At 44.2% G+C, this 17376-nt stretch overlaps 1 protein-coding gene across 2 annotated transcripts in view; it reads right to left on the reverse strand.

Annotated features, from left to right (window-relative positions):
• LOC139389256 (E1A-binding protein p400-like) overlaps nucleotides 1-16082 on the reverse strand; it is a 28083-nt gene extending 12001 nt beyond the window's left edge. The window contains exons 1-24 of one of the 2 annotated variants that reach the window (XM_071135800.1): nucleotides 15926-16069; nucleotides 13763-15100; nucleotides 13528-13635; nucleotides 13284-13365; nucleotides 10781-11166; nucleotides 10387-10686; nucleotides 10054-10239; nucleotides 9817-9957; nucleotides 9636-9708; nucleotides 9484-9533; nucleotides 9321-9375; nucleotides 8317-8406; nucleotides 8046-8159; nucleotides 7695-7885; nucleotides 7316-7493; nucleotides 7069-7205; nucleotides 6646-6815; nucleotides 6254-6428; nucleotides 5859-5995; nucleotides 5462-5648; nucleotides 5077-5246; nucleotides 4740-4912; nucleotides 3273-3542; nucleotides 138-311 (exon numbers count right to left, since the gene is read on the reverse strand). In XM_071135800.1, coding sequence (XP_070991901.1) covers nucleotides 138-311; nucleotides 3273-3542; nucleotides 4740-4912; nucleotides 5077-5246; nucleotides 5462-5648; nucleotides 5859-5995; nucleotides 6254-6428; nucleotides 6646-6815; nucleotides 7069-7205; nucleotides 7316-7493; nucleotides 7695-7885; nucleotides 8046-8159; nucleotides 8317-8406; nucleotides 9321-9375; nucleotides 9484-9533; nucleotides 9636-9708; nucleotides 9817-9957; nucleotides 10054-10239; nucleotides 10387-10686; nucleotides 10781-11166; nucleotides 13284-13365; nucleotides 13528-13635; nucleotides 13763-15067 — 4852 coding nt within the window. In that variant the 5' untranslated portion in view covers nucleotides 15068-15100; nucleotides 15926-16069. Of the gene's footprint in view, nucleotides 1-137; nucleotides 312-3272; nucleotides 3543-4739; nucleotides 4913-5076; nucleotides 5247-5461; nucleotides 5649-5858; nucleotides 5996-6253; nucleotides 6429-6645; nucleotides 6816-7068; nucleotides 7206-7315; nucleotides 7494-7694; nucleotides 7886-8045; nucleotides 8160-8316; nucleotides 8407-9320; nucleotides 9376-9483; nucleotides 9534-9635; nucleotides 9709-9816; nucleotides 9958-10053; nucleotides 10240-10386; nucleotides 10687-10780; nucleotides 11167-13283; nucleotides 13366-13527; nucleotides 13636-13762; nucleotides 15101-15925 lie in introns of both variants that reach the window. The other variant, XM_071135801.1, reaches the window with a different exon arrangement.
• Nucleotides 16083-17376: the final 1294 nt, after the last annotated feature.

Here is a 17376-nt window from a genome sequence, read left to right on the forward strand (position 1 = left end):
CTCTAAATATTCATATGATGGGGATTTGGAATAAATTACATGGCAGAGAGAAAAGTAACATTTGTTGCAAGTGATTGCAATATATTGAAGGGAAAGAGAGGTAATAAGGAGAGTATGAAATGTTGGGTGTACATTACCGAGTGTACCTTGGAGCTGCAAGGGCTGCCCTGTGGTGAGCTGTCGGAGCTGGCTGGGGGACAGGGTGAACTTGTTGCCCTGGAACTGCAGCGTGACGGGGGTCTCAGGCTGGGAGATCCGGTTCTGACTGCCTGCTATGGATGCCAGCTGGGCTATTTTCACCACATCTCCACCTTCAGGAGGGAAGACACACACACACACACACCTCTAGTCAAATAACACCACAGACCAAAAGAGGACTGCTGTCAGAAACAGTCTAGCAGTGCATCACCAAAAAGACAAAATAAAGACATGTTTCATATTTCAGTTAGTTGAAGGGTGAGGGGGACTAGACATGCAGAACCAGGGTGGGTTAATGAGTGGGACAAGCGTAGGTAGCTGCACTCCACAACACCAGAACCATTGTGGTTGCTAATCTCTACCAGAACATGAGGGGGTAAATTTAAAAAAAGAACAAGTCATCTTCAGGTGCCACTGCTTTTTTCAGTTAAAGTGGCTTGCACTTAACTGCTTTTTCAACAATACCTATTGCAGGCATGCAATTAGACGATGCACCTTTATCCAAATGATTGCCCAAAAAGACCTGTATGCTCTTTTAAAGATACATTTTTGGGCAATAATAGTTTTAAATGCTATAATTTCTGAGTTGTGTGTTGAGTTACTATTGAAAAGGTAACCGTGTGTGTTCACACTGGAGGTAGGGACTGGCCTGAGGTCAGCAGTATGTGCGACCATTTACACATGCTTAGCAGTGCACACCTTCAGAGTAGAGGTAGACTAATTAATTAGGGTCGATTTCAAGTTATAACAATCGGAAATCTGAATTTTTGGACACCAATTTGGCCGTTTTTTTTTTTACACATTTATTTAATCTTTATTTAACTAGGCAAGTCAGTTAAGAACACATTCTTATTTTCAATGACGGCCTAGGAACGGTGGGTTTACTGCCTGTTCAGGGGCAGAACGACAGATGTTTACCTTGTCAGCTCGGGGATTGAATCTCGCAACATTACAGTTAACTAGTCAGTTAACTAGCTCTAACCACCTGATTACATTGCACTCCACGAGGAGCCTGCCTGTTACGCGAATGCAGTAAGCCAAGGTAAGTTGCTAGCTAGCATTAAACTTATCTTATAAAAAACAATCAATCAATCATAATCACTAGTTAACTACACATGGTTGATGATATTACTAGTTTATCTAGCGGGTCCTGCATTGCATATAATAGATGCGGTGCGTATTCGTGAAAAAGGACTGTCATTGCTCCAATGTGTACCTAACCATAAACATCAATGCCTTTCTTAAAATCAATACACAGAAGTATATATTTGTAATCATGCACATTTAGCTAAAATAAATCCAGGTTAGCAGGCAATATTAACCAGGTGAAATTGTGTCACTTCTCTTGCGTTCATTGCACGCAGAGTCAGTGTATATGCAACAGTTTGAGTCGCCTAATTTGCCAGAATTTTACATAATTATGACATAACATTGAAGGTTGTGCAATGTAACAGGAATATTTAGACTTAGGGATGCCACCTGTTAGATAAAATACGGAACGGTTCCGTATTTCACTGAAAGAATAAACGTCTTGTTTTCGAGATGATACTTTCTGGATTCGACCATATTAATGAGACCAAAGGCTCCTATTTCTGTGTGTTATTATGTTATAATTAAGTCTATGATTTGATAGAGCAGTCTGACTGAGCGGTGGTAGGCACCAGCAGGCTCGTAAGCATTCATTCAAACAGCACATTCGTGCATTTTGCCAGCAGCTCTTCGCTGTGCTTGAAGCATTGCGCTGTTTATGACTTCAAGCCTATCAACTCCCGAGATTAGGCTGGTGTAACCGATGTGAAATGGCTAGCAAGTTAGCGGGGTGCGCGCTAATAGCGTTTCAAACGTCACTCGCTCTGAGACTTGGAGTATTTGTTCCCCTTGCTCTGCATGGGTAACGCTGCTTCGAAGGTGGCTGGTGTCGATGTGTTCCTGGATCGAGCCCAGGTAGGAGCGAGGAGAGAGACGGAAGCTATACTGTTACACTGGCAATACTAAAGTGCCAATAAGAACATCCAATAGTCAAAAGTTAATGAAATACAAATGGTATAGAGAGAAATAGTCCTATAATTCCTATAACTACAACCTAAAACTTCTTACCTGGGAATATTGAAGACTCATGTTAAAAGGAACCACCAGCTTTCATATGTTCTCATGTTCTGAGCAAGGAACTTAAACGTTAGCTTTCTTACATGGCACATATTGCACTTTTACTTTCTTCTCCAACACTTTGTTTTTGCATTATTTAAACCAAATTGAACATGTTTCATTATTTATTTGAGTCTAGATTTTATTGATGTATTATATTAAGTGAAAATAAGTGTTCATTCAGTATTGTTGTAATTGTCATTATTACAAATACATAAAAAAAAAATATATTAATTTATTTTAAATCGTCCGATTAATCAGTATCGGCTTTTTTGGGTCCTCCAATAATCGGTATCGGCGTTGAAAAATCATTTTCGGTCGACCTCTACTTCAGAGTCAAATTAAACAGAAAAAACGACATCAACAAACAGAGGAACCAAAGATTTAGGATCCCTTCCTGCAGCTGAGCTGATAAGAGGCAAAATATTAATAAAATGGAGAACCAATATTTAGGGGTGGGGGAATATAATTTTCAAATGGGTAAAACAGTCTTGAGTGGTCTATCATGGCAGCAGACGTTGGGTTGTGGACATGCAGGTCTCAGAAGAGATACTGAGGGGGCTGTTTGGGGATGCTGCTGACGTGGCTGTAGTTCTCATTTTTAAAGTGCTTTTTATCTTCACTCAGTGATACGCTGCAGTAAAATAGGACAATGGAAATGCCATAGCTGTAAACCTGAATATGTTTTCTACCTTTAAAAATATATCAAACAATACTGTTAACATTATAATAATATTCTAATACTATAATTCCACAATGACATAGATTTTTGTATTTACACAGAAAGAAGTGCTGTTTCTTTAAAAGCCAAGACCCAAACACACATCAGCAGTGTCCCAGAGAGAGAGAGAGGCCTGTTGTCAGAGCAGCCCTATCTGTTGAGCCGAAAGTGGAGGGAAACGTTGGAGGAAGGGGAGGGGGCCACTTACTAGGCAACCTTGCCTGGGCCTGGGACGTTAGAACCAGCCTCTGTGGAACCAGGCTGGGCTGGATGGCATGGGTGGGGCCTAGGGATGGCCTGTGGACCTGGACAATGCCAGGCAGAGTGGGCTGGGCTGCGCCACACAGAGCCTGGCCCAGGGCCACAGTCCCCACCACATGCTGGCCAGTGGCAGCGCTCCCAGAGGAGCCTACAGCAGACCCAGTGGTGCCGGTGGCTGCAGAGGTAGTCTGGGCTTTCTGAATAGCCGTCCCAGCCACTGTGAAGTACAAGGGGGTTTGGAATGGGCTAACTGTTAGGAAGGGACTGAAACAACGTGTCAGTTAATTCAACAGCACAACCCGAGGGTGGTGGGTCCATCACATAGGTTTGGTTTATACCGGTCTGGGATAGATAGGTCCAGAACAGGGATGGGCAACTGGCAGACCCCCTTTTGTAGGCCCGCAGATCAATTTCCAATTATTATCATTTTTTGATTATGGAACTCAGTCCAGTGTCTCAACGTACTGTGGAGAGTTAGAATAGTATAATACACAAAGTGCAAGTTGAAAATGTGGTTGTGAATCAGCAGTCTTTCTCTTGTTATGTCAGTCACTGACAGTCAAATAAGTAGCCCATGTCAGTAAAATGTGTTGACTTGCAGGAAATAGGCTATAAAACTACACATTTTTCTCTCCGCCATCATGGCAAAATGAGTAGAATTGCATGAAATTAGTTATAAAATTGCTAAATCTTCTCTCCACTCCATAGCAAAATATGTAAAATTGCAGCACTTGTTTTAAAAATGTGTAGATTTGCAGGAAATTGACTCTCACACCTTAACTTTTTTCCCTCTTTAGGAGGCACCTAAAATATGTTGCTTGCAAAATTTCACTTAGTGTCCCCAAACAGTTAGGGCCGGCTCTGACCTCATGTATGCACACCCGCGAGCCACGGCATCCCCTCATGGAGAGTTCCCATTTTTGATGGCCCCCACCCCCATCAAAGTTGCCCATCCCTGGTTTAGAGTCAAAAGAGGATGTCAATATAATAACATATTCACCTTCGACTTCCCTGCTTCAGAATACATTTGGAGCAGTAAAATGTTTTGTAGATTTTTTTCCAAAATGACATTGATGACCCCATCTTTTAAAGTTACACGTGCATGAACCAGACAATTTCAAAATGTAAAACGGCGGTAATGACACAATATGCAATTAGTTTAATTAACTTCACTAAAATGCAGTTGTTAGTGTCATGACAGACTAAAATCACACATGCCATTACATGGTAGCATCATGCGATTATCTGTGTGATACACACTGCAAAAATACTGTAAATAATCAACTGCAATTATCAAAACACATTAAGATAAATGTTTGATTTACGCCATCAAGTTATTCAACTTGAAAACAGTGTGAACCCCTGTGCATACCAAGGTGCACCCTTGTTATAGGGATCTATAGTGAGGTCTTACCCTGTGTGGCGGTAGTGGTGGTGACTGGGGACTTGCCCCTGGTCTGGGCTGACTGAGGGGCGGTGGAGGTGTCGGGGGTAGTGGTGGCTGGAGGACGCTGCTGACCCACAGTACTACTCATGGGCATTAGACGACCCTCTGGCTTGGTACCATACTGCACTGGCTGGAACAACCTGTCAATCAAATCATAGATTCAATGAAAAGGTCAAGCAAGTCAGCCTAGCGCTGTGAGAATTCAAAAATATACTTCATTCGGCATTTTCGTCAGAAACAGAATGTAATCATCCATGTCATGTGTATTATGGTTTCCATGTGATGTGAAAGAAAGCGCACAGACCTCATGGGTTTGATCTTGCAGGGCTTGGGCCTGGCCGGTGGGTCCGGGGTTCTGTGGAGCTCCTCGATTAGCTGACGGGTGACTTTGAGTTTGGGTAGAACCTCCTCCGTCTCGTAGCGCGTCAGTCTGTTCTCATTACTGATCAGGTCAAACAGGGACAGGTCCAAGCTCTAGAAAAGGACAAAAGGAAAGCGTGTTCTGAATGTAGGTGGAGACTAAGTTGTCAGATAAAGACCTAGAGATAAATCAAAACCAATTTAATCAATTTCATTGTACGTCATTCAGGTGAGCAGTACTATTTTTATTAAATTATTAAATTAAATAATCGGAATAAAAACCCTCAGGAGTTTTTAGCTGTGTGGTACTGGCACCCTCCTAGTCCTACCGTGCGTTGGTCCTCCTGCAGGGCTCCCAGCACCAGGGAAGGGGTGTTGTACTGCAGAGACAAACACACGTAGGAGCTGCTGGTCTCCCTGATGTTTACCAGGTCTGGGTGGTTACAGATCCTCTGCAGCTGCAGCAGCACCTGCAGCACACTCACAAAATGACCCGGCTTCAACGCCTCCTGGGCTCTAGGGGCGGACAGAGGACAAGACATTCAGAAACAGGGCAAGTGAATTTAACATCTGTGCAACCATGCTCTGTTAATAACCAAAGAATCATCATGCATTTCTACCGTTGAACCTGTGCTCAAATATTCAGTCTACAAGAATAGGACAAAATGCAATCAGGTTGTCCATACATTAGGCTAAGGAACTGTGGTGTCTGGAGGCCCGACTCACCCTGGCTGAGTGAGGATATCTTCATACATGCTCCTCTGTCTGCTGGACAGGCGACACTTGAGGATGTGTTCATACTTCTTAGGGAGCTGCTTCTCCACGTCCCTCTTACAGCGCCTCAGAATGAAGGGTTGGATCATCTGGAGAGGAGAGGAGAAAGGATGTCAGATCAATTGGTAACTAGGTATGAACAGCTATGCCCTGGTAAATGGGAATCATACTGACCACCAATGTTAAGCAAGATGTTTTCTTTAATGATGAAACACACACATTAGGAATGATAAACAACTTCACACCACAACTAAACTGCCATCGAGATCCATGATATCAGTGACTACTGACAACCTCTAAACACACAAGGATTAGAAAGATGAGCGTTTGGTTGTACCCCTACTGACCCTGTGTAGGCGAATGACCAGTTTGTGGCAGTAGTCCTGGTTCTGGTCTGTGCCTGGCTTGACAGGGAAGTCTGTGTAGGGTCTGGTGATGCCTGGCAGGAGGAAGTGGATCATGGTCCACAGCTCCTTCAGTGTGTTGTGTAGTGGAGTGTTGATCAGGAGGATCCTCTGCTGACTGGAAACACAAACCACAACAACACATCATTAGTTTTAGTTGTTTCTCTTAGTCGCGAACAATTTAAAATGCATGGAAAACCACAAGGTAAAAAAATAACACATTTCAGAGTTTAGCCTTCATTTCATTCTAACTAAGCGGTCACCGAAAAGCACTCGGCAGACCAGTCTGTGATTGGGTGTAACCACAGAGCTAATCTAAAATAAGAGTTGTTCACCTCTTGAGAGCAAAGATGGTTTCCCAGTGTTTCTCAGACATGTTCTTAATGAGCTGCACCTCATCCAGGACCAGGTGTTTCCACCTCCTTCTCAGGAAGTGGCTCTGGTCCTTCAGCAGCAGCTTGTAGGACGTCACACACACATGGAAGCTATTGGCCTCCGCCCACCACTGGAGACACATCAACAACACGACAAGTTACGGACAGACAAATACAAACTGGTATACAAGGGCTTTTTGAAATAAGACAAAAAGAGAAGAAAATGTTTATCTTTATGGCACTGTATTCATGAGAAGTGTCCATGATTTACTGTGTCACATTTGGTGCTGCTGTCCTGCCCAAAGTCTCTCTGCTGGAAAGGACTCAATCTCATGGATCTGTCTATTGAAAAAGGTCCTATTGAAACAGATCATTAGTAGTTACCCTTCTCTTTGCTCTGCATTCATGTCTGTTGCCAAGGTAGAGGAGGATCTTGAGGCCAGGACACCAGCGTTTAAACTCCATCTCCCAGCTCAGCATCTTGCACGTCCTCACCACAACTAGGTGGGGGCCCCAGATACCTACATTTAAAACATTTAAAATATGTCTATATGAATGTCTACATACATGGTTACATACAGAAACATAAAAGAAGCATTGAATAACCTATTTCAGCATTAGGTTAGATTACCCTCTTGACAGGCCAGATGGGCCAGGTAGGCCACAATCTGCACGGTCTTGCCCAGTGCAGTCTCGTCTGCTAGGATGCCGTTGAGGTGTTTCTTGTGGAGGCTGGCTAGCCAGTCCACTCCGATCTGCTGGTACTCACGCAGTGATCCGTGCAGCAGGAAAGGAGCCTGGCTGCGGACCTGGGATACATAGCAAAGGGTCATAATGATTCCCTGTCTGTACATAGTAACCCACTAACTGTCCTCTTAACTGTAGACTTAATTTATAAGCTATTTTGTTATTTCATTAATCTTGCCAAATTCCTCTCATTCTCAAACTGGTTATATGACACCCAACAGTGAACCACTGGGTCAGTGTGAGGCAGAGATGTGAGGACTCACAGAAGAGGTGGTCCTGGCACTGCCCTTGGGTAGGATGAGTTCTGTGGCGGCTGCCACCTCTGCTATGTCCTTCTTAGGCTTCCCGTCAGCACCAGGGGGGCAGGCCTTGTCAGAACCTCGATACTGGTCCACACTCAGCAGAGAGTCTATTACTACAGCCTCGTGGGGGCTGTCCAGAGAGGACTCCATCTCTGAGATGGAACAATAACCACATCAGCACTACAGAGAGAACACCACCCGTCCACAAATCCTTTTGCTTTGAAACTAATCATCTTGGCATATCAACAATCACACGGCACCGAGCAAGACGGGTACACAGAGATGGAGTTTACATGTAGAGTTTAAGTGTACCTTCAGTCTCCTCCCGGTCCTCCTCATCACTCGGTGGGGCAGGCTGGGGCCAGTCAAAGTTGTCAGTGTAGGCACCAGCATACTGTTTCACCAATGCATCCAGAGGCATCTCAGCTGAGAACGGTACAAGACAGAGAGGAAAGGCTTAGCAGAGACAAAACCCAAGGGGTACTTATAAACATGACATGTTTTAAAGAAAACACCATTAAATAAAGGTCATCGGGCTAAATCCATCACTGGTTCTGGTGAGAAAAAGGTATGTCATGCTGACCATCTTTAGCTAGATCGGCCAACTCTGCCCTCTGATCAGCTGTCACCTCCATGGCTTCCTGCTCCTCTATGGTGCTCTCCTCATCCTGAACTGTAAGAGAGAACACAGCCATAGAAAAGTTACAGGATAACTTGTGCTCAAACAACTGTTCAATGCAAGAGGGCACCTGTTGGCACCCACCTGCTCAAAGCCTAAACAAAATGACATCTATACTGAACACAAATATAAATGAAACAATTTCAACGATCTTCCTGAGTTACAGTTCATATAAGGAAATCAGCCAATTGAAATAAATTCATTAGGCCCTAATCTATGAATTTTATATGACTCGGCAGGCCCACCCACTTGGGAGCCAGGCTCACTCTCTGGGAGCCAGGCCCAGCCAATCAGAATGAGTTTTTCCCTACAAAAGGGCTTTATTACAGACATAAATACTCCTCAGTTTCATCAACTGTCTGGGTGGCTGGTCTCAGACGATCCCGCAGGTGAGGAAGCCGGATGTGGAGGTCCTGGGCTGGCGTGGTTACATGTGGTCTGCGGTTGTGAAGTCGGTTGGACATACTGCCAAATTCTCTAAAACAACGTTGGAGGCGGCTTATGGTAGAGAAATTAACATTCTATTCTCTGGTAACAGCTATGTTGGACATTCCTGCAGTCAGCATGCCAATTGCACACTCACTCAAAACTTGACACATCTGTGGCATTGTGTTGTGTGACAAAACTGCACATTTTAGAGCGGCCTTTTATTGTCCCCAGCACAAGGTGCAACTGTGTAATGATCATGCTGTTTAATCAGCTCCTTGATATGCCACACCTGTCAGGTGGAAGGATTATCTTGGCAATGGAGAATTGCTCACAAATAGGGATGTAAACAAATTTGAGAGAATAAGCTTTTTGTGCATATGGACAATTTCTGGGATCTTTTATTTCAGCTCATGAAACATGTGACTAACACTTTACATGTTGGGTTTATATTTTTTGTTCAGTATATTTTGGACACATACCTTCTTCAGCCAATGAAGTGCTGGACTTTAGCTTCCTTGATGACATAGTGGGTCCCTGTGAATAAGATACATTTTAAATAAGTGTCATACCACCCCCAAAAAATATTAGATTATGTCTGGATAATTTGGACAACAAGAGCCAGGAAGTCAATGCAGCACCTACGTCTTTTTCAGCTCTATCTGCTGTCGGCAGAGTAGGTTTAACATCTTGTCCTGTGACACAAGGAATAACCAATATATTCAATAGATATTATATGAAAGTTAGCTTGTAGTAAAACCATTTCAAAAGGCTCTTAAATAAACTCTCCCCCTTACTCGATGCTCTCTGCAGGCTGAGCATTTTCAGTCTCTTCTCATAAATCTCAAACTGTAGTTTTATTTCCACAACCTGAGAGAAACCAAATGGAACAAATGAATTAGGATGGACAGAGTGGATCACACTCTTGAAATGAATAAGGACAACAATGGAACAGTTTTCACATCAAGAGAAACTTACCTGCTCAATGTTGGACCAGAAGAACTCCACCTCTCTAGCGATGGTGCTAGCAATGTGACGAAGCCGCAGTTCTTCCTCTTTCTTGAACTTCGCTTCCATTTTCTTCTGCTCGTCATGGTAACGGGAACAGGTGCGAACCAGCTGGGGAATGGGGAATGTCATATGCAGTTATGATCGTGTACTGAAATCTTAACAATACTGCAGTAACAGTACACCAAGAGGACTATGGCATCATACCTTCTTGGCAGCAGCCATCTTCCACCTCCTCTCCTGGGCAAAGTCAGCTGCCATCCACTGCATCTCCTCCAGTAGGTAGTCCCAGTGGGACTTGGGCCGAGAGGACTCCATGAGCTTGGGCAGCCTGCTGGCTGACCACTGGCCCTCTTTCCTCAGCTCAGAGATACGCTGGTGCACCTGGCTCTCCTGGGGGGTCAGAGGTCACATTATGAGCAGTCTGAACACTGAAGCACCTGATCAGTCTGAACATAAAAGCACCTGAAAGAGTATGAAACACAGTCTGAACACAAAAGCTCTTGCAGAGTCATAGGTTTTTCTGAACCAACTCCTCACCAGTTTGGTCTGCTCAGCTTGTTTGTCCTGTGAGCTCCTTTCTGATGACTGCATACCTGAGCCCTGACCAAAGCCACCCATTTTGATAGTAGAGGTGCTGTTGGGCCCGGCCAGTTTGGACTGTGTGGCAGGGGTGATGTTGGACCCGGGATGGCGGAGGGGGCTAATGGTGTGGGGGGAAGGGAGTGAGTTGGGGACATTGAGGGGGGCAGGAGACATGGAGGGGTTAGACAGGGAGTTGATCATCATTCTTTGGCCAGGTTGGTTGGACTCTGCTCCAGGACGAGCAAGAGCCACAGTCTAATCAAGGGAGGAGAGAGAGAAGGCAAACCGTTGATCTACAAACCGATGAACACAACCAAAAAAATGCAATGTTTTTATCCTTTGGACTCACCGCCTGTCCTGGCTGCAGCATGAGCTGAGGCTGCTGTAGCTGCTGAGCCTGCATCTGGAGGTGAAGGCCAGACTGCATCTGCTGCTGGAGCTGTGTGTGGTGGTTTACTGGAGCCATGATGGGGCCGGCCCCCTGCACTTTCACCTGGGCCTGAAGCAGGTTGGTGGCCTGGGCTGAGCTCTCCAACAGCTGTGACTGCTGAGAGAGAGCCATGGGCAGGCCTGCCATGGGGAGGGCGCCCTGTGGGAGGCGACCTGGCAGCTGGGGGGGAGGGGTGTGCAGGCTGGCAGCGTTCTGCACCGGAGGCCCTTTAGACGGGTCATAGAGTGGCTGGTTCTGCTTCTGCCCGGGGATCTGAACTGACTGTGGGTTGGGGGGCATCCCGCCTGGTGCACAGTAACCAAGTCATGGGGAAAACAAGGAGCGGAGCAGAGAGAGGGAAAGAATAACAAGGTGTGGCTGTGAGTTACTGTTTCTCTGTCCATACCAATCCTGCTCTCTCTAAAATAATGGCCTGTTAAAAACACTACACTCTGCACTGGACTGAGATTCAGGTGAGCACTAAAGGGGGACTGAGCAGTACTCAGGCCAAAGGGCATTTTGTGCCTCATTCTTAAGCCAATACATTTCAGTACTGACTGAACGTGATCATCTGATTCTAAAACGATAGTGTTTACTGCTCCATCTATGGTACCAGCGACCCAGAACATCTCAATTGGATGTACTATGAGTCAACAGCAGTGTATTTCTTACTGTTGACGAAGAGAGAACATTCATGAAAATTATAAAGAACAATGGTTACAGAAGAAACAAATCAATGTGATCATCTACATGTCCTTCAAATAAAATACTACTTTTGTTAATGCAAAAATAAAAACATTATCTTTAAAATGTTAAGAGAAGAGAATGTGATTAAAACAGCAGAACTAATCATGCATAAACAGTTTCAGCAGAGGGACTGAGAAGAAAGGGTTCAAAATCAAATGAAACAGAAAATATTGAAAATATAAAACAGAGGGGAAGAAAATAGAAAATAAATTGAGCAATCACCATCACAAAAACACCATATGTTCAGCATGCATGAAGCAATGTCATGCCTAGCTGGAATGCTGGCAAATACTTGCCTCTAGTTTTGTGGTCACAGACTATAGCAAAGCAAAGCAAAGGAGTGAGCAGGAGGACACACATGTGATCTTGCAGACAGCAGGGCTGAGCGGAGCTGTGCACACAGACTGAGCAGCACCTGTCTTACCTCCCTGACCATCACTCACATCATCCCCTAGACCACATCAACACCTGGCCCTGACATACACCACGCCAACCTGTGACATGTCATGACTGCATCAAGCTTCCTCCACACGGCTCCCCTCCTTCCTACTACAACTGGGGGAAAGAGGCCAAGTCAGAACGGTATGCCATGGAAACATATGGGGGAAATCAACAAAGGATGAGCATGATGGAACAAGAAAAGGAAACAACGGATGCTCTTGATGACTGATAACTGAATTTAGTATTGAAATGCATTGTGAATCCATGTTGACAATGCAATGATGGACAACGGAGAGGGAGGGGGGTGCAGGAGACAGAGGGATGAGAATTATGAGTATAAAAAAGGAAGAACAAAAAAGCAATCACCGAATGAGCAAACATGCCCCACTGGAAAGATACATTTTGTTTTTTCCCAGGGTTCCTCCTTTCTTACTTTCCGTGATCCGCTTGCGAATTAGCCAAAGCTCCAACGGCACAGGAAAGTCCGTCCAAACAGACGCTTGAGAAGAACACATTTGACAATAGAAACGGATGGAGATGGATGATCAATAAAACATAAAAGTCAAATCATAAGACATGGCATCTTCCCAGTGAGGCTACTCCTTTCTTCAGACTTTTTTTTTTCTTCTTCCCCATGTTATCCCTTGTTCTAGAGAAAGAAAGAGTGCTGGGAGAGCTATGCCTGAACTTCCTGGGTTGTCTGTCCAGCGGATGGATGAAGATCACTTTGTTGATGCTGCTTTGAGGTTTCGTTGGAGACAATGGGACGCTGTTGGAATTCAGTTTGTCTCATAGGATTGATGACACGTCCAGCAGCATTGAACAGAACACATAACGGCCTGGTAGTAGCACTCCTACCTTGCGCTGTCGGCATAAGCTGCTGGAGTGGAACGCCAGGTGATCCTAAAACACCAGGATGCTGGAAAATCATTCTATGGCGACCAACTTCAATCCGGGACCTCTTAGCCTGATCTGGGATTTAAAACACACAATACCCTCATAACGAGAAAAAGACACTCGGCAAACAGCAATTACTTTCTGTACACCATACAGACCACCTCTCCTTCCTCGGGTTAAGACTTCTACACACAGCGCTAGTAGAAGATGCCAAATATCTAAAAGCAGAAGCAATTTGAGGTAAGAAAACAAAACAAAAAACAACAACAAAAAGAACGAAAAGGGGGAGGAAACAAACCAACAAAAAGGCCACGGGAGTGTGCTGTCCTTGCCCTACCTGCGTGTGCCATTGCCTGTTGCCTCTTAAAGGCATCCATGTCCCCTGGGTTTGTCATGCTGCCTGATGCTCCCAGGTGGACCTGAGGAGACATATCCAAGGGTTAACACGAGCTTGGATACAAGAGATCAAAAATGGTCTTCCAAGAGATAAAAAAGGAAACATTTAAAACAACGATAAATCCGTTCCATCCGCTCTGGTTATAGAGGTTGCAGTCACTTGGTGCCCCATCACCGTTCTTCACCTGGAACTGCTGCTGGGAAGAGAATGCTGCTGAAACATTGGGTGGAAGCTGTGTAGCTATGGCAACTGGTGTCCCCGCCTGTCCATCCTTTCCAGTGACAACCTTGACCTGGGAGTGGCACAGAGATTTGAACTAGATTCATGTAGCCTAAACACAGGATAACAAGCCGAGGGGTTCTGAATATAGGACTTTAAGACACAATACAACAAGATATCAATCAATTCTGTAACGGTACCTCGTCATTGATGACCTCTGACTGCTCCTCCTCTTCCGATTCCTCCTCAAGGTCCAGGTCGTTCTGCCTCAGGTAAGTGAAAAGCGGGACGCAGGGCTTCTTCTTGAAAGCCAAATAGTCCATCATGTTCCCCTGGAGGTGCTGGAGGAAGAACAGCTCAATCAGGTAGTCTTTGAAGACCTCCTTCAGACCCTCCATCTTCTTAGTGTGGTGCTCCAGACACTGCTTCCTCAGCTGGGCCACTTCTGGGTTGGAAGGTGCAATCTCCTCCAGCTTTTTGGGTATCTGTTTCTTGATGGAGCCCATGCTCATGCCGGTAGGTGTGAGGGGGGGATTGGGGATGCCTTGGGGAGGGTTAGTGAGAGAAGGGCTGGAAGGAGGAATGGTGGAAGGCATATTGAAAGATGCTGTGGCAGCTGTCCCCACTCCAGCTACCACACCAAGAGTCTTCTCAAATATCATGGGACGCGCCAGCTGCCCCTGGATAATACTGCTGATTTGAGGTGGCAAGTTGGAGGTGGTGATGTGGCCTGGGCTCCCCAGTGTGGGCAGAGCAGTGCCACTGACCACAGGACTCTGAGGTCCAAGGTGGTGGATGGTGCCTCCAGTCTGTAAATGGGGCTGTGACAACCTGCGTTCCCGCACAGAGCCTGGTGCCCCTGGGGAGGACAGTTGCAGCTGCACCTGCCCAGCTGTGGTTGGAGCCAGCTGTGTCAACCCTGTCCCCTCTTGGTAAACAAAGTGGCCACTTCCAGATGGGCTGCCAAGACTGATTTGTCTCACAAGCATGCCAGTATCAACAAAACGTGTTGGGCTCTGTCCACACACACTCAGTCCTGCTCCGGGTGCCCCAGGTCGATGGAGGGGTACTGGGTTGTGCTGGGTGGGACTTTGGGGCTGCATGGATTGGGGCAGGGGTGAGGTGACTTGGATATGTTCAAACCTCCATTGCGGAGCTGTGTGCTGGAAGCCGGGAGAACCTGGGTTCTGGAGGGGGAGCGGGGTGAGGGTGATCTGTTGGTTGCCCGTCACCATTTGACTGACATTTTGTAAGGTGATGTTCATGTTCTGGCCTGTGACAGGGCTGCGGCTCATGATTATCTGGTAGTTGGGTGACTTGGGGGCTGAAGGGCTGGCTGCAGATGCAAACGTGGTCACAGGTGATTGTGGGTGGTTGGCTGTTGCCTGCTGTTGAGTAACTGCCATGGTCTGCTGCTGCTGGTGGTCTTCTGCTTCAGATCCAGTGATGGACTTGGATCTCTGAAGTTGCCGTTGCATTTGCTGTTGTCCACTCCCATGGTGCATTGCGTAACACTGTTACTTTATGGGAAACAATACCTGCAGCGGGTAGACATTATCATCAAATCATTTAGCCAATATTGGTTTCATATTTTAATGGTCAAAACTATGCAAATATGTATCATTCAATCAAACATTGACATATTGTATCAATGTCAACCAAGAATAATTCTGTACATAATAACTGTAGCTATTTGACGCTGTAACATTACTTTTCATTTTGACAGCTATGGCAAAGATCAGTGAATGGCTTGGCAAAGGTAGCCTTTCATGAATGAGTTCCATCATGCAAGCTAGCTAGTTATATTTGACGTGTTTTATTTGGTAAAGAAATAAAGAAAGACATCCACTGACAGACGCAGTTGAGCATCTAGCTAGCTTACTAACAATGTTGTTTGCAGAATTTAAGACAATGTAACAATGCTATTTGAGCTCGCTAACGTTAGCTAGCTAGGTAATAATAGCTGCCGAGCCATTTCATATTATGCAGCTAACTAGTTAACACCACCTTCATAACCAGCAGCATAATAAACAATTAGGCTGCCTATATTTTCAAATGAGCTGTAGCTACAGTAGCTAAACTATGCTTAGGTTTTGCACGGCCTTGTCCTAACTCAGATGTGATACAGCTAACTATAATGCTACGGTCGAGCATTATATTAGCCAACTATGCAGCGTTGACCATGCATTAATGAAATGTGTATTTACGTTGCTTACAAAAAGCTTTTGAGTCAACTAGCTAAATGTCCAAATACTTGGCACGCGTAAGGCCGATATTCCGCTCCTTCCCTCGGATAGCGTGCTACTAGCTAGCGCTAGCTAATACGTTAGTCTATGGGTAAATAGACGTAACTAGCTACTTACAGCAAATACAACTCACGCTGTAGTGTCATCAACCAAAAAGTATTATTTCAAAATAAAGAAAAATTTATGAAATGTAAACACTGCTATACGGAAATATTACATGTAATGTTTTGGACATATTTCATTCTGAAACATGGCGGTGGCCACCTTAATTTTTCCAAGGATCGTGCTATCTGGTATCCTTGGGACGTCGCCACCCTAAACCTTAACCCCTAACCTTAGACTAACATTTACCATAACCCTTACTTAACCCTAACGCTTACCTTAACCCAGGGATCATCAACTAGATTCAAGCAAGGGACGATTTTTTTCTTGAGCGGCTGGTCGGTGCGGAACACAATTACACTTTTGTAGATTGACCGCAAGGAGCACAAACATACATCATATTTAAAGCTGCGCTTACATTTGTATATCATCATCTGTCTCTCTATTATGTGTGGAAATACTTGGGAACAGATTTCCACAATTAAAATCACTAGGAGCTTGGGGGCAAATAAAACCGCATTTGGCCTGCGGGCCGCTTGTAGGGGTACCCTAACTTCGTTTTTTTTAAATACATAAAAAAATATATATATATATTATTCATAATACAAAAATCAACTTACATTGCTACATCAAACATGTCTAACAAAACAAAGCACAGGTATTAACAAGAAAATACTCACACGTACAAAAAAATATAAATGAAATAATAATAAAAATAAACAATTTTAGTGCAAAAATCGAATTATAATGATTCAGGAAGATGTTATTCTTGTTGTTATTTACTAGGGATAATGTCTTAACAAGATAATTAAATTAAATCAAAGAAATTGGTAATTTTGGTATAGAATTTTTGTTTGTGTATAAAGTATTTGGCAACAAGAATTTAAAAAACCACAATCCTTTCAATGGTCTTGTTATCATTGTAATAGTAACATATTATATCTTTCATGTCAAAAACATGAGTAGTGTTCATAATGTTAAATAAGTATTTTGCAAGATTTTCCCACAATTCTGACACAAATCTACATTCAAAGAACAAGTGAGACATTTTCACAGAAAATGCAGATATCATCAATATCCACAAATTTGGATATCATAGAATTACATGGATATGTCTTTTGTCAAATTTTAAAGTGCCCTTCCTTAACTTTGTTTGGTATACAATATTTGTAAGCCCTTAACCATGCATTTTTCCAGACAATGTCAGGAATAAGCATGTTCCAGAAAAATGTTCCTCTCGGTGTAAGTTGGTTTTGTGAATGAAGAATTTGTCCTATATATTTATTACAACAAGATTTCTCAAGTAAGCCCACTCCTTCTAATCTGAGTTCTGGATAAATTGTGTAATCATTACCAAAGCTAAGATGAGTTTTCATTAGTGTAGTTAGACCACTGGGAACGGCTTTGATCACAGAAATAAACTCTCTGAAAGGTATTGGAAACTCTTTCAATGTTATAAATTGTTC

Source organism: Oncorhynchus clarkii, chromosome 30 (assembly GCF_045791955.1).
Source record: "Oncorhynchus clarkii lewisi isolate Uvic-CL-2024 chromosome 30, UVic_Ocla_1.0, whole genome shotgun sequence".
In the NCBI taxonomy this organism is placed as follows: Eukaryota; Metazoa; Chordata; class Actinopteri; order Salmoniformes; family Salmonidae; genus Oncorhynchus; species Oncorhynchus clarkii.